Consider the following 14,624-nt stretch of genomic DNA (forward strand, 5'->3'; position numbering starts at 1 on the left):
ATAAGGTGTAAATACACACTGTACCTGTCTTTGAAGAAGCGACGAACGCCGAAGGCGATGAGTTTGAGTACCGATTCCAGCACAAAAGTGGAGGTGAAGAAATAGTTGCAGTACTTCAGGGCAAGATCCAGAGACTGGAAGGAGAGAATAAAAAAGATGTGTGTGTGTGTGTGTGTGTTTTTGTGTGTGTGTGTGTGTGTGTGTGTGTGTGTGTGTGTGTGTGTGTGTGTGTGTGTGTGATGGGGTAGCAGCGCAGGGCATCCTCCATTCATAGCACCGCAAAAACACACATTATATCCGCTAACACATATTTTTAAGCTAAACTGTATTTGCAGAGTATTTAAATATTCCAGAGACAAGCATGTTTTCATTGTCTTAAACATCCAGTCTTGTTACTGCGGAGACTGGAGATTACTTTGCTAGCTGTTTTCTCCTTTCATAAATAGAGCTGTAGCTTCTAGCAAGTGGGAGGCTGCCAAATGTCAGGACCAACAGCTGACAAATACAGCCAAGACCTGTGATATTTATCTGATGCTCGGCCAGTTTGAGAAAGCTTGCTCCATTTTAAAAGGTCAGATGGGCATCTTATCTCAAGCATAATCACTTTTCTCTCCCTCACAAAAACGCTATCAGGCTTTTGAACCTCTGTTCATCACACACGTATGGGCAGATACACATACTATACAGCTAACACCACTCTGACAGCAGCCCATGTCAAATCACCAGTGCAATCACAGCTCTTTGTATGGACTGCAGCTTCTCACAACACATGCTACAGAGCCTGGATACAGTTTCATGGTGGTAGAGCAGTCAGTGGTATAACTGTGTCTTTTTAGGATGCTGATTGATGTAGTGCAGACAGTAATACTCTGCATAAAAACCCAGCCAGAGTTCTTCCTACTGAGAATGAGCTTGTAGGAAAATGTAATCTAATGTAGTAAAATGTCTGTTTTTGTCCGTATTTTGTGGAAAAGATGCTTTAGGGGAAGTGAGAGGAAAGCTGTACAACTCTCTCTCTGCTTACATAAATTCAAGTACAACGCACAACAGGACCTGTGCCAACCACAAACTCAGAACACACATCTTTGCACACACAGGTACTGTAAACATTCCATCTTACATGAGGTTGATTGTAGTGCTCTAGGGACATGGTGATGACGTTGATGCAGATGATGATGGTGATGATGAGGTCCAGGTAGTGGTTTGTGCACAGTGTGTGGATCATCAGGCGCATGTGGCCATAGCTGGCATAGTAGGGCAGCTTTTGAGCTTCTGTTGATAGAAAAATATATTAATGAAGCATTTAAACATGTTAATTGATTTGAATTCGAATTTGTATCTAATGAGGGGTGTATTCTGATGTTTTAGTTAAATAGGGTAGAATGAGTTCTCTGACATTATTTAAAATACTGCCCATGATATATGTTCAATTGTATATGCTATTAGAATTAGTATATAAATTATATTTAAATTAATCCCAAACTGCTCTTGTTGCTACTAGAAATGTACAACAGATCATCTGTATCATGGGGAGGGGAGGAGTTTTCCATAGAAGACCTGTTCCACATTGTGCACTTGTAAATATAATATTCAAAAGCTTTGATCAAACTGATATTAATATTAACTGGAAAAAAAATCTCAAATTCAAGCCTGTATTTTCAGGCACTTTGTGTTTTGCTTGTTTTTAACTCTACAAAGCGCCTTCCTGCCTCTTCTTTCTTACCAGAACCCTCCTTTCTATCCTCTGTCACTCTACTCTAATCTCCTCCTCCTCCAACCGTTCATGTGCCTCTGTTTCTCTCTGTCAGCTTTTTTGGCCTCTTTCATATTCTATCCCCTTCTCCTCTCACTCCTCTTTCTTACTCCTCCTCTTCTTTTCCATGCGCCGCTGACGCTTCTCCTCACGTCTCTTGGCCTCCTCCACCTCTTGGTGCTGGCGGCATTTGTGGAAGTTCTCCACCACCACGCCAACAAACATGTTGAGGACGAAGAAGCTAACGATGAGAAGGAAGGAGATGAAATACAGCAGCATCCATGGGTTGTTGTTGATCACCGGCTGGGGTTGAAGTGGTGTGTTTGTTCATGATGAGAGTTGATATAAAATGATGTGATGTGAAACAAGGAAGAAACAAAACAGAGATGAGAGAAAAGGAGAAAAAGAGTTAGTCAGGTAAAAATGTATGATTTCCATTTTGGATGGTGAAGAAAAAGAATGTCCCTCAAGAGTTTTTTAATGAAAAATTGTTGTTGTACAGTTTATACGTGGGTACCTGTTGGTCCACACCCACGGCATCCAGGCCGTGATACATAATGTTAACCCAGCCATCCTTGGAGGCGAGTACAAAGAGGGACATCAGAGCCTGGACAACAAAATGTAGAGAACAGAAAGGAAATCAGTTATGCTTATTTTACAGAAAAAAATATATTTTTCAAATTATCTTCTACTTTGTCTTCTAATGCATATCAGACATGCACATAACATTCAAGTGACACTAACCTGTCCCAGGTTGTCAAAGTTGTACTTATGGTGAACCCACTTGTAGTTGGCTTGCAGACAGTCAGACTTGTTGGTGATGTTTTTGACATCAGGGCCCAAGCAGTAGAAGAACTTGCCTTTAAACAGCTGCCAGGAGAAGAACAGTGACACTAGGCTTTTGATGCAGTCCAACTACTTAGAAAATAACAGAGAAGTAAGCCTTCACAGAGGCATCAAATGAAATGAAAAGATGAAATAATGAGCTGGTCAAATATCCCACCAGCTGAAAATGTTGTGTGGTGAAGAAAGAAGAAGGAAGACAATGAGAGTTTACTTAAGAGAGAGGAATATAAAAATGCATGTGCACTTGTGCTTCAAAGATATTACAAGGGGAAGGAAGGGAGAGAAACAGATTATTTTTTTTAAATTATACTAATGGGGAGAATATACTAAATATTATTTACAAAACTTTCAGTGCAAATAATGTGCTACCCACCTGTACCCCAAGAATGCCAAAGATGATGAAGAAAGCACAGCAGATGAGGACAATGTTGCCGATGGGTTTGAGAGAGGTGATGAGGGTCTCCACCACCAGCTTCAGACCTGGAGCTCTGCTAATCACCCTGGAGAAGGAAGAGGAGTAGTGTGAAATAGCAAAAATGTCCTGACAGAAAACATAAGAAGATATAATTAATTAATAATGGCAAAGATCTCTGTCTGCTGTTGAGATTGATAAACACAAAGAGTTAAAAAATATACATATATATATATGTATGAAAAAAACCTACAGTTCTTTGTCAATACCTGAGGGGACGCAATGTTCTGAGCAGCCTGAGTACTCTTAGCACGCCAAGGATCTTGGCCCCACCCGCCATGGACACAACAATGTCAATCAAAGACACAAAAACCAGGAAGCCATCAAGAATGTTCCAGCTGCTCCGCAGATAAGCCTGTTCCCCCATATACAGACCCATGGAAACCACCTGAAGATGATAGAGCAAAGAGGTGAAGCAGCATCTTAGAAAATAGACTACACTTACAATACATTTGTTTATTGTGAGTTTCTGAACCAGCTTTGTAAAATTGTGAAACTGTGAAAAAATACAAAAGTGTTGCACCAAAGGATAACAAGGTGAAACCAAAAGATGACAGATGATATACAGATAACAAAATCATCAGCAGGTGTAGGATAAAAGGCTGTGTGTAACATGTCTTTTTAGTGTCGAACACAAACACATTAAAAACATGTTCTCACCTGGCTGCTGAAACAACAATGTGCCTGACAAGCAGACACACACGTTCAGATGTACATACACACCTCTTCAAACAACACCTGCTTTGGCTAGAGAGCACCCAGAGCAGACGTTGACTTTATGTCACACATACAATTCGTACGCACACGCACACACACACACACACGCACACACACACACACACACAGGATATGCAGGGGTACAGTAATAATGCCCCGATGCCTCTGTCTTTGGCTTGTAAAAAGATTATTGTGAAATAATTTCACATATGATGGCACTTTATTCTTCGGCAAGTTCAACACTGAGAAATGGCTGTTGTGCAGGCATTGTATTACACATGCACAAAGCTGAAGTCAGTGTTTGCCTAAGCAGCAGTGGGAGCACTGCGCCTGCAAAAAAGATCTGCCACTGACATTTAAAGGTGTTTGCCAAGTGTCCGGTAAATCTTCAGAGGGAGTGTGGGGGTTAGTGTGCAAACATATCAAGATGGTTGACAGATCAGTGCCTGGAAAACATCTTAGGTCTAAATGTCAAAATGTAAACTGAATGTACAACACTCACAAGTGACTTTTGACTTCACAATTCTGATTATTCTGATTATATATAGTAGTATAGTGTAATCTACTTTGCATTGAGAAATAAGATGTGAAACAGCATTGCTTATTGCTTAACTAGTGAATGTATTTTGAGTGCTTTATTGTGCTTGGAGCTGCCTCATGAAATAACTCTCTGAAACATGGTGCATCATGCTGACCCATTCTTCAGCCCCGCTGTGCTGTGCTTTTTATGTGGCTACATCTTGTACACAGCATCAAACCCTTATGGTGGAGTCCTATGGGGAGATTAATGCTACACAATCAAACACACACCAACACAAATTATGCAGACACACAAGGCTCAGACAGACAGAGACACGGAGGGAGACGTGTACGGCTCGGCCAGGGGGCTGACAAGTCTGTGGCTCATTGACGGGCTGAGATTGGTTAATAATTGATTGTGGGAGTGCATAATTGATGGCCCACTTGTGCCAGAGCCTTTTGCAGAGCATACAGAGACAGTAGCAGAGGGAGGGAGGGAGGGAGAGAGAGCAAATAAAATAAAGGACGGATGGAGAAACAAGACAGACCGAGAGTGTGAAAAAGGACTGATGAGAACAGAGGGACTCTAAGGAAGTGGAAACACAGACTTAAAAAAAGAAGCAGTCAACATCGGGGCGGTGTGGGGGAGTGCTGGAGATAGGCCACATCCATAAGAGAAGACTAGCCACTAATTAATGACATTGCTTAATTGCTCTATTCTCCAAAGGAACATGGGAACTGCCATGAAAAAAGGGAAGGGAAGGGGCTGGGCTGTGGGAGCACTGAGGCAAAGTCAATTCAGTGAGAGACACACAGGAAGGAGGAGACAGACAGACAAAAAAAGATGCCTCTATGTAGTGCAGCCACACATTACACTCAAGACTCATTGGCATTAATAGAGAAGACAGGTTGTAAAATGTTACCTTGAGTGTCATCTCACCCACAAAGATGGCAGTAAAGATGTAGTTGGAGATGGTTAGAAAGACTCTTTCCTGGACAGGAAAACAGAAGGAGGGGAGAGAGAGGGTTGACAGACAGAAAGAGGAGATGGGGAAATTAGGGGCAGTAAAGGCTTCCTCACTGCACCTTTTAGATAATAAAACTGAATTTATCCTCAGAGAATACAAAAAGCTGTTGTTTCTAACACACACACACACACACACACACACACACACACACACAGCATTTCAGATGGATTTACCAAGCTGCCCTGTAATATCTTGGGCCTCTCCAGAGCTACTGTGATGCAGTTGGAGAAGATGAAGGCCAGCACCACATAGTCAAACAGCTTATGAGCTATGATGGACTGGCATATCTGTCTGAACCTGGAACAAGAGGAGAGACGTATGAGGCCACACTGTCCAAACACAATTTAAAACACTCTTCCATCCAATCAGAATGGGAGCCAAGTTCCCTGACAGTACATGGAAGCTCCCTCATATCTTGGTGAGTAAATAGCCTCATTCAGCCCCTGTTTACATCACTCCTAATTCAAAACAAATTGCATTAACAACACTCTCAGAAGCACTAGACTCCTGAGTACAGTGTTCTGCTGGGAAAACAAGAGAGAGATGAGAGAGAAACCAAAACAGAGAGAGAGAGAGAGAGAGAGAGAGAGAGAGAGAGCGAGAGAGAGAGAGAGAGAGAGAGAGATGGGGCATACAAATACTGAATATGCATTTCAAAACTTAGCATGTGACACTGTGTACTGCCAAAAAGCAATTAAATATCGTCGCTGCAGTGTTTATTGGAACGGATGAAAAGAAGCAGAATGAATCAACTGGGAGAGGGATCGAATTTATTCTAAACTATTCTGGAACACACATGGAGACATTTAAATGTCTTTTATTTGAATACTCAACTATGTCTATTCAAACCCTTCGTCTGCAGACTGTGACACAACATCACTACATGCTAATGCCAAATTTAATGAGTGGCCTATGGTATTAAATGTACCCCCTGCAGCCTTTTTCTTTGTCCAACAGGAGGGGACAGTGTAGAAAATATCCCTTTGTTATTTGCAAGGTGGCAATCAATACTCTAATGTAGTCTGTCTCTGTGGAAGCTTGGCAACCTGTCCTTCCTATTGATGAGGTGGGGAACACAATCTTCCCACCCATCCTTGATATTGCTTTGGTGAGATATGTCCTGTGGCCAGCTGATAATGTGTGTGTGTGTGTGAGTGTGTGTGTGTGTGAGTGAGAGAGAGACTGTGGAGACTCGAGCTACAAAACAGCCCACATTTTGAGTCAACACACTTCTGACGCAGTCAATCATTCCAGCACTAAAAGCACTGGATACAACACATTTGATTAAAAAGGTAAAAAAAAAAAAAAAAAAAAAGCTGAGCGGGGGATAACGGTGACTCACTTGTTCTGTGGTGAGAATAGGAAGACAGACCAGTCCTCTCTGGTCTCACACCAGTCGGGTCTATACGCTTCTAACATCTTCTGGATGCGGAAGCACAAGCTCTGTAACAGATACAGATATCAGCACACATCACACACATGGCATGCACAGGCAGAGCCCATACACCATGCACAAGCAGTAAACACAAAAAGACACACAGAGAAACTTCCTGTTTAGACTCCCTATTTGAATTATTTACAAAAGTGAAACACTTCTATAGCAATAGCTCCAAGCCTCTTCCAGCATTACCATCTGTATAGCTCTCTCCCCTGCTGTCTAAATAGTCCTTTCTAATTAACCTTGTTTCTCTCGCACACAGACTTGTTTACAATGAAAACAATTGGACTCCCATGAGGCCCAGGTGATAGAGAGTGCAGGCTTTATACAAAGTATTTGAAGATGCTACACAAGAGAGCAGGAGATTATTGCATGTGTAAACTCTTGTACTTTAACACAAAAGCTAATGATTCGGTTATTGAGAATCACAAGGCTACCTTGTGTTTCTTTGTTCTTTTTTGTTACACACAACCTTAGTCATGCTTATCTGTATCTCTGGAAGTAGACTGTGTATTACAGGGAAGTGGTATGATTGCATAACCTTACTTCACTTACTCACCAAGCTTGTCCTAATGCTATTACTGTTTAATTCCCTCCCTCCCACACACACATAACAGTAACCTACATAGTCAATGTCATCATCCAGGTCCTCTCGGTCCTTGCTGCGTGCGTTAACCTGAGGAAAGACCTCAGCCATCAGTTGGCTCTGGGGGTTCGACCCCCCGGCCTGCTCAGTCTGTTGTCTAGGAGGGGGCAGGAGAAGCTGAGACAGTGGAGTCTTCCCATTACAGTCATGGTGGACCCCTCCTAAGCCACCCAGACTGTCAAGCCCACCGCCACCACCTCCACCACTGATAACCACCCCCCCAGAGAAGCTCTTCTTCCTGTGGTGAGCATGGAGCGTCATGGGGGGCAGTGGGTGATGAGGCGGCGGTGGAGGGTGTGGGGGTCCTGGGACCTGCAGCAGGTGGGGCAGCTCTAGTGATAGAGCTCTGCGGTCTCTCCTGGGCACAAAGTGACCCGGGAGCATCGGATGTGGAAGATGGAGCTGGGTGACAGGAGGAGCAACAGCGGGAGGGGAGAGAAGAGACTCCTCCTCATCTGGATGGACATGGTGGAGGTGCCGATGCGGGGATGAGGAGGCACGAGGACCACGGATACGAAGGCTTCCTCCAACCATCCCTCCCAGACCACCCAGGCCGTAGCCATAGAAGGGCCTTGCAGAGGTGGGGTTGAAGGGTGGACTAGCGGAGGGAGATGAGGAAGAGCAGGGGCGGCCGCCTCCCAGGCTGTTCCAGCTGGAACGACGGGCCCACAAGGCCTGAGGTTGGGGAGACACCGGGCGTCCCCAGTTGTGGTAACCCCGACCTGGATACTGAGAGAGAGAGAGAGACAGAAAGCGATAGAGAGAGACAGACAGACAGACAGACAGACAGACAGAGAGAGAGAGAGAGACAGAGAGAGAGAGAGAGAGAGAGAGAGAGAGAGAGAGAGAGAGAGAGAGAGAGAGAGAGAGAGAGAGAGAGAGAGAGAGAGAGAGAGAGAGGTTTCTTTCATCTTCAGTAATTCTGACCCATATCCTGTGTGTATCTGCTCTGACCATCTGGTTTACCAACAAACACAAATAAAAGTGATTCGACAACCACACACATCTCATAATAGTGGAATGTAGAAGAATACAGCAATGTGATCATATGCTACTGATTACAGGAAATGTGGCGGTGCCTCTGTGAAAGCAGCCCATCCTGGTAGTCAAGTAACTGCCAAAGCATTTAATTAGCTAATCAAATAGTGAGGTGAAAACTCACTGTTGCATATTATTGTCCTTGAAATTAATAAGATGATGAAAAACCTTTGATATGCCACCGATTAGTTGCCACTGTAGTATCTATGAATACAGCTATGACCTAACAGTCGATTTTCAGAGAGATTACCCATAATATTTCAGTCATAACAAAGCGCAATGACCAGTCAGTCAACCAACAACCAACAAACATCCCAGCAGTTATGTATTTTCCAGCCTCTCTCATTACAGCCTCTCTCTCACTACACTTACCACAGCCCTCTGCTCCAAGTTGGCCCTGCCAAGAGAAATAACACTGTTCTTCCTGGAGCCAAGAGCAAAGGTTAACCTCTCTCCTGGAAACAGACCAGCAGGCAGTGAGGACAAGTCCAGGTGCCCATTTGGGGTCAGTGTACAGATCTTTGGATCTGTAGGAAAGAGGAGGTGGGGAGAAGAAGAGCATTAAACAAGATTTTCATTTCCCTTGTTTACTTATTCTCTGTTAATGCTACATAGACATAACTTTTTATTTTCCATCAGAGAGCACCATAAATGTCATGAAACAATGTTATACGGCCAGCTCAGACAGATGAAGACTTGATTTAAGAAGAAGAATATCTGCCAGGAGTGTGTATATTCTCACACATATATTTTGGTGGAATAGGTCTTGAGTTACATTAACATTTCTAAGGTGTTTTATTCAGGTAAACTGACATTAAAAAAGTAAATTTGGGCTCAGGAGAGCTGATGATAAGAGTTCAGATGATCAGAGAGTCCCTAATGTGCTGCTAAATGCTACTCTACACTACATGGTGTTGTGGCTGCTTCCTGATGAGTTCACGTTTGTTATGCCTACAGGGAGAAGAGGGGAGAGGAGTGGATGGAGAAGTGCCATCAGACATGCATTATTTAAAGTTTGCCCAGCTTACATTTCAGACTGATGCTTAGCAATGTTTGTTATGGAAATTGGACAACAGGCGACATGTTTGATGCCCGAGGCACAACGAAACAGCTGATAACTTTCTGTAACACTCAATGGTCAGAAGAGTGGTTAAACGGTACCACTTTAGCCAATCAAATCTAAGTATTTCCTATGTTGTATGTTAATGACAACTCAATGATTAAATTTTAAGGCAGCAATTTTCTTTTATAATTCAGTTGTAAAGTAAAGTTGTAAAGTCATAATTATGCATTGGTACACACTTGCCATGCAACAAACCACATAAAGGGGTGAATGGTCATATAATTTTTGAGGTGATAGGAAAATCGATCTCCATTAAACAAAAAAAATGCTGTAAAGCTCTTAATGCCATTTAATACCTGAGAGATGCAGGGAATCCTTCTGCTTATCATTCTCCTCGAAATTACAAGAAGACCTGTCATCGTCTGAGTAAGAGCGGTTTGCATCGCCCTGTATTGGGGAAAGTGAAAGAAAATTAATGGGGGAGAGAAAGACAAACAGAGAGGCAGAGAAGGACAGGGCGGGCAAGGCATTAGAGGAGATGAAGAAGCAAAGAGTGGGAGAGAGAGTAAAAAGTGTAGAGAAAACAATGAAGCTAATTCAACTGCTGATTATTTGTCCTCTCCTTACTACCCAATCATTTTGATCACATTTGATTTTGTTAATTAGCTTTTTGCAAAGTGTATACTGCCCATTGCCCTAAATTAAGATTGTTAGCCGTGTCTTACCTCAGCTTGGAAACCCTCGACCAAGATGGCCACCAGTAAATTGAAGAGCACATAGTTTCCAAATGTCATAAGAGCCACAAAATAGAGAGCAGCACAGGGCGATGTGGAGGCCATACCATTGTACAGCACCATGTTCCAGTCCTCCTGAGTCAGAATCTATAGCAAATAGAGGAGAGCAGGAATAGTACATACATACACAGATGTGGATAGAGGTACAAAAAATATGCATGTTCACAAGCACGTGTTTGGGTTGAAAGTGTCGAAATGGTGTGTGTGTTTGAAGTATTTGTACCTGAAAGACAGTGACAATGGCCCAGAGCAGGGAGTCAAAGTTCTTCCTGTCAGGCACGGTGTCTCCTGCCTCTGTCTTCAGACTGAACTTACAACCAAATATATGCATCCCCAAGATACTGCAACACAAAAAAGCAAACAATCAGCCAAATACAGTATGCTGTGATAGAATAAGAACACAGTGCATTGATGAGGTTGAATAATGCATTGACAAGACTCAGTGGGATTTAAGTGTGTCATGCACTCTATATGAAGATTCACAGATAATATGATCAAAATTGAAATAAAACAGAATTACTATTAGATTAGAGCTGATCAAAAGAAAGATATAGAGGGAAAGAGAGAAAAATGTCACTGCATACACACTGAGCTGGTTTCAAGAATTTGCTGTCATAATTTGACAGCAAATACACAACACATACATAAATATATTCTGGCGCATAAATTTAAAAAAATGCACACTCATACATTCTGATTAAGATACACACAAGAAAACATTTTTTCTCATGTATTTGTAGTTGTCACAAGATTGTGAAACTCAGTCAGTCTCATTTATATTCTCATTCATCACTGGTGTCTTTAAAGTGATTAAGGAGATGTTTTAAATTTTAAAGTCTTAGCTGAGTGGTGCTGTACATTAACTGCTCCCTAAAAGCTACACCGGATAGCATTAGCCGGCTAAAAGCTCTGATGCCATCTGTCTTGCCACACTTGTTTTTGTTTTGCTCTGCTGCAAGGGTTGGCAGGTACACATATATACACACACATGAGGTCACAAACACACATACACACAGAAAGCAGGACTAGACTAATAGCATTACGCTGCTGTAGAACTCATCTATTGTGTAAAAATGATTGCACTTGGAACAATTAGGATAAATTATTCAAATAACAATAATTCTGCTAATACTATCTTGAGAGGTGAATTTAGAGGGAAAACAGAGCAGCGGTATGTGTATATGTGTGTGTATGCATGTCCTGGGGGATGTTAACAAGAAGAGCGATTAGGCTGAATGATTATCTTTCTGTAAATTACAGTCCTCAGCATCTGCATCACAATATTCATTTAGGTACAATGTAAATGCTGTATTTCATCTTTAATTGTTACATGTCATTTAAAGGATAATTTTGAAAAAAATATTAGGACAACCCACCCTCTCCGTTAATTAGATTTTACAGTCGGCCTAGTGGAATGATTGGTATGATTGTTGATTGAATTCATATAAAGACAAAGAATTCCTAATGGTGTATTACAGACAGCTTTTACAGTAAAGGTAAAGACATTCATGTCAGTTTTAAATAAACCAATTTATTGCTATGTGATGCATTTGAAATCAGTCTTTATCTGTCAGTTTAATGGATACAGTTTGTTATTACTGTTCTTTCTATCTGTCTTATTTAATGGAATTTGAAACTTCGGTGCAGTCACATACACTGCTGACTGACAATCGACTTAAAGTAATCATAACCTTCATGGTAGAGGTAATGCTCGAGAAGAGGGCAGGTCAAAAAGAAAATCATTGATGCCATGGTTTGGGCAAAAATGGGGGAGATTATAATAAAGTTAATCCTATTATTTTGTACACACTGTGTTCAAACTTTTGGCCATGGCTGCCTGCACCATGCTCAACTACTATATTTTGTCTTAATCTGCTGATTTTCTATCATGGTTTGGAGTGGCAACAAAACAATCTCTCTTAAGCTCTTAAACTATCAGGCACAGTACCGCACAGTGCATGTATACAGTATACATACAAACTCTGTTCTCCTCCTCCACATATTCTTTATTACACTTTCCTCCCCTCTCAGTTTGAGTTGATTTCTTTTCTCTGTGCTGTATTCCACAAAAATGCATACCCCTCTTCCCCTGTGTTACCTGAAGATGAAGATGAAGAGCATGAGCAGCATACAGAAAGTGGCCACATTGTCCATCGTCTTCATCAGCACCACCAGCTGCCGCCTCAGCGCAGGCATGAACCTCACCAGCTTAATGACCCTCAGCAGCCTGAAGGTCCTCAGCACTGACAGGCCGCCGTCTGCCTGGCTGATTATCTCACACACACTGGGGTGTGTGTCGAATGGATGTGTACATGAGTGTATAACAGTGTGAAATAGAGAGAAAATGAGAAATTGGAGGGTGTGGAGAAATTTGAAGGAAATGTAGAGAAAAAAAACGTGTATCGTCATAATCGATGAATGTGGGGAGAGTTAAAAAATAAATAGAAATCAACCGAAAAGAGAGGAAGACCAGATAAGAGAAGATGAGATAAGAGAACAAGTCTTTTATATTAAACAACACTACTGCACATGACCATACATAATCCATACTGATGTGATAAGGAATATTGCTGCATTTTACATATTTACTTCTCATGTTGCGACATAGTTCCCATATTTAACAACTGTCACATAAAAGAAGCTGAATAGTTAAATGGAAAGCTTCATGGGGAATGCACAGCACACTCTCACTGACAGGGCTGGTAAAGAGACTGACAGTAAAACCTTTATGGATTTTTTGACCGATGCGGTGGCCCACTAGGATTTGTCCTGTTATGCCCGATGGCCATTCTGACTGTGGCTGTTCTTGTTCTAACAGCGTTACAGAGTATAGTGTGTTTGCTGGCTGTGCTTCGTTGACCCCCCAAGCCTCAGGTAGATGGAGAACAGCCGGCAAGTACAGTGTATTTTAACCAAAAGATGTCTCTGGTTAATTTCCCAATGCAGAAACTCTGAAACGCACAGTATTAACAGTAGGGCAATTAGAAGATTCGCATGTCAGGCTCTGAATTTGATTTTGGGATATACTTTTTATAGAGCTGAAATGATGAGTTGATTAGTTGATAGACAGAAAATTAATCTGCAACTTTACTGGTAAGCAATTAATTGTTTGTTTTTCAAGCAAATATGCCAGAGATTCCAACATTGCAGATTCTCTAATGTGGGAAATTTCTGTTTTTCTCTGTTTTACATTGTAGTAAACTAAATAAATTTGGGTTTTTGACTGTTAATGTAACAGTTTACCATTTTAAGCAAAAAACCTTCAATGTGTAAATATTCCTTGTTTATGAAATCTTATTATACGTGCTTTGTGGATTACAGACCTAATGATGACGATGATGCCATCAAAGATGTTATAGGGGTTCCTCAGGTATTCAAAGAAGCCAAAAGCAGTCAGCTTGAGGATCATCTCCAGAGTGAACATGCTGGTGAAGACGATGTTGCAGATCTCCAGGACGTTGGTCAGCTCTTCAGGCTGGGTGGAGCGAGTGGGGAGTGGAGGAGGTCACAGAAACAAAAATGAGAAAGAGGTGAATGTGGGTGTAGACAGAGTGGCACAAAGAATAGGAGGTAAAAGATAAGAGAAGTTAGAAACAGAGCAGTGATAGACAGAGGCAGGTGCAGACGAAGAGATAAAAACATAGTTGATATTAAACCGCTGCTTTGCAGTCACAACTACCGCAACAAAAGATGCTGAACTGAAAAGAAAACAACCGTGTACAGATCACTTTGCTCCGCCGGTGTAGAAAATGCTGTCACTCCAGCTGTCAGTCACTTGAAGAGAGAGATCTCCTGGCAAATAAAATTAAAGCACACATCTTATCTTAAATAGGAAACAGACAGAAAGGCAGGGAAAAGACTGAAAAGCATAGGAACAAACTGTTTTTTATTCACAGCTGTTTAAGTGAAACTGGAAAAAAAAAAAAAACTCACATCAGCAAATATGAACGGCAGAATGCAAGGGGGAATGGAGAGTGTGTAGTGTCTGTGTAGCCAATGGTGTCAAACACTGGCTGAATAGAAGAGCATGTTATCTGGAACTGGCAAAGGACCACATACATATACGAACCGCACACAAAACACAAATCCACACTCATGCTCCAGTCAATCCTGGGTTTATTTCCATTTGTATGTGTGTGTGCACAAGCAGATTTGCTTCATGCAAGTGTACTCTGTGTGTGTGTGTGTGTGTGTTATGTACAATATAGATCAGATGCTTTCTCTGATACCCCCTGTGAATTTCAGTCTCAAAGCCAGCAGAGAAATAGCCAGCTAGCCCTGCCAAAGTTAGCAAACCGTGTCAGAGGAAA

The 14,624-nt window shown here is 41.8% G+C and overlaps 1 protein-coding gene across 4 annotated transcripts in view; it reads right to left on the bottom strand.

Annotated features, from left to right (window-relative positions):
- LOC139618204 (voltage-dependent T-type calcium channel subunit alpha-1I-like) overlaps nucleotides 1–14,624 on the bottom strand; it is a 72,258-nt gene that overhangs the window by 28,755 nt on the left and 28,879 nt on the right. For all 4 annotated transcript variants that reach the window (XM_071473940.1, XM_071473939.1, XM_071473942.1 and 1 more), the window contains exons 10-26: nucleotides 13,638–13,789; nucleotides 12,413–12,598; nucleotides 10,538–10,655; nucleotides 10,246–10,401; nucleotides 9,877–9,967; nucleotides 8,830–8,984; nucleotides 7,399–8,148; nucleotides 6,678–6,778; nucleotides 5,509–5,632; nucleotides 5,231–5,299; nucleotides 3,281–3,459; nucleotides 2,973–3,099; nucleotides 2,498–2,623; nucleotides 2,271–2,360; nucleotides 1,864–2,056; nucleotides 1,121–1,272; nucleotides 25–134 (exon numbers count right to left, since the gene is read on the bottom strand). In XM_071473940.1, coding sequence (XP_071330041.1) covers nucleotides 25–134; nucleotides 1,121–1,272; nucleotides 1,864–2,056; nucleotides 2,271–2,360; nucleotides 2,498–2,623; nucleotides 2,973–3,099; nucleotides 3,281–3,459; nucleotides 5,231–5,299; nucleotides 5,509–5,632; nucleotides 6,678–6,778; nucleotides 7,399–8,148; nucleotides 8,830–8,984; nucleotides 9,877–9,967; nucleotides 10,246–10,401; nucleotides 10,538–10,655; nucleotides 12,413–12,598; nucleotides 13,638–13,789 — 2,879 coding nt within the window. The remainder of the gene's footprint in view (nucleotides 1–24; nucleotides 135–1,120; nucleotides 1,273–1,863; nucleotides 2,057–2,270; nucleotides 2,361–2,497; nucleotides 2,624–2,972; nucleotides 3,100–3,280; nucleotides 3,460–5,230; nucleotides 5,300–5,508; nucleotides 5,633–6,677; nucleotides 6,779–7,398; nucleotides 8,149–8,829; nucleotides 8,985–9,876; nucleotides 9,968–10,245; nucleotides 10,402–10,537; nucleotides 10,656–12,412; nucleotides 12,599–13,637; nucleotides 13,790–14,624) is intronic.

Source organism: Trachinotus anak, unplaced genomic scaffold (assembly GCF_046630095.1).
Source record: "Trachinotus anak isolate AG129_WGS33_773 ecotype Australia unplaced genomic scaffold, CSIRO_AGI_Tana_v1 ptg000003l, whole genome shotgun sequence".
NCBI classification, from domain to species: domain Eukaryota; kingdom Metazoa; phylum Chordata; class Actinopteri; order Carangiformes; family Carangidae; genus Trachinotus; species Trachinotus anak.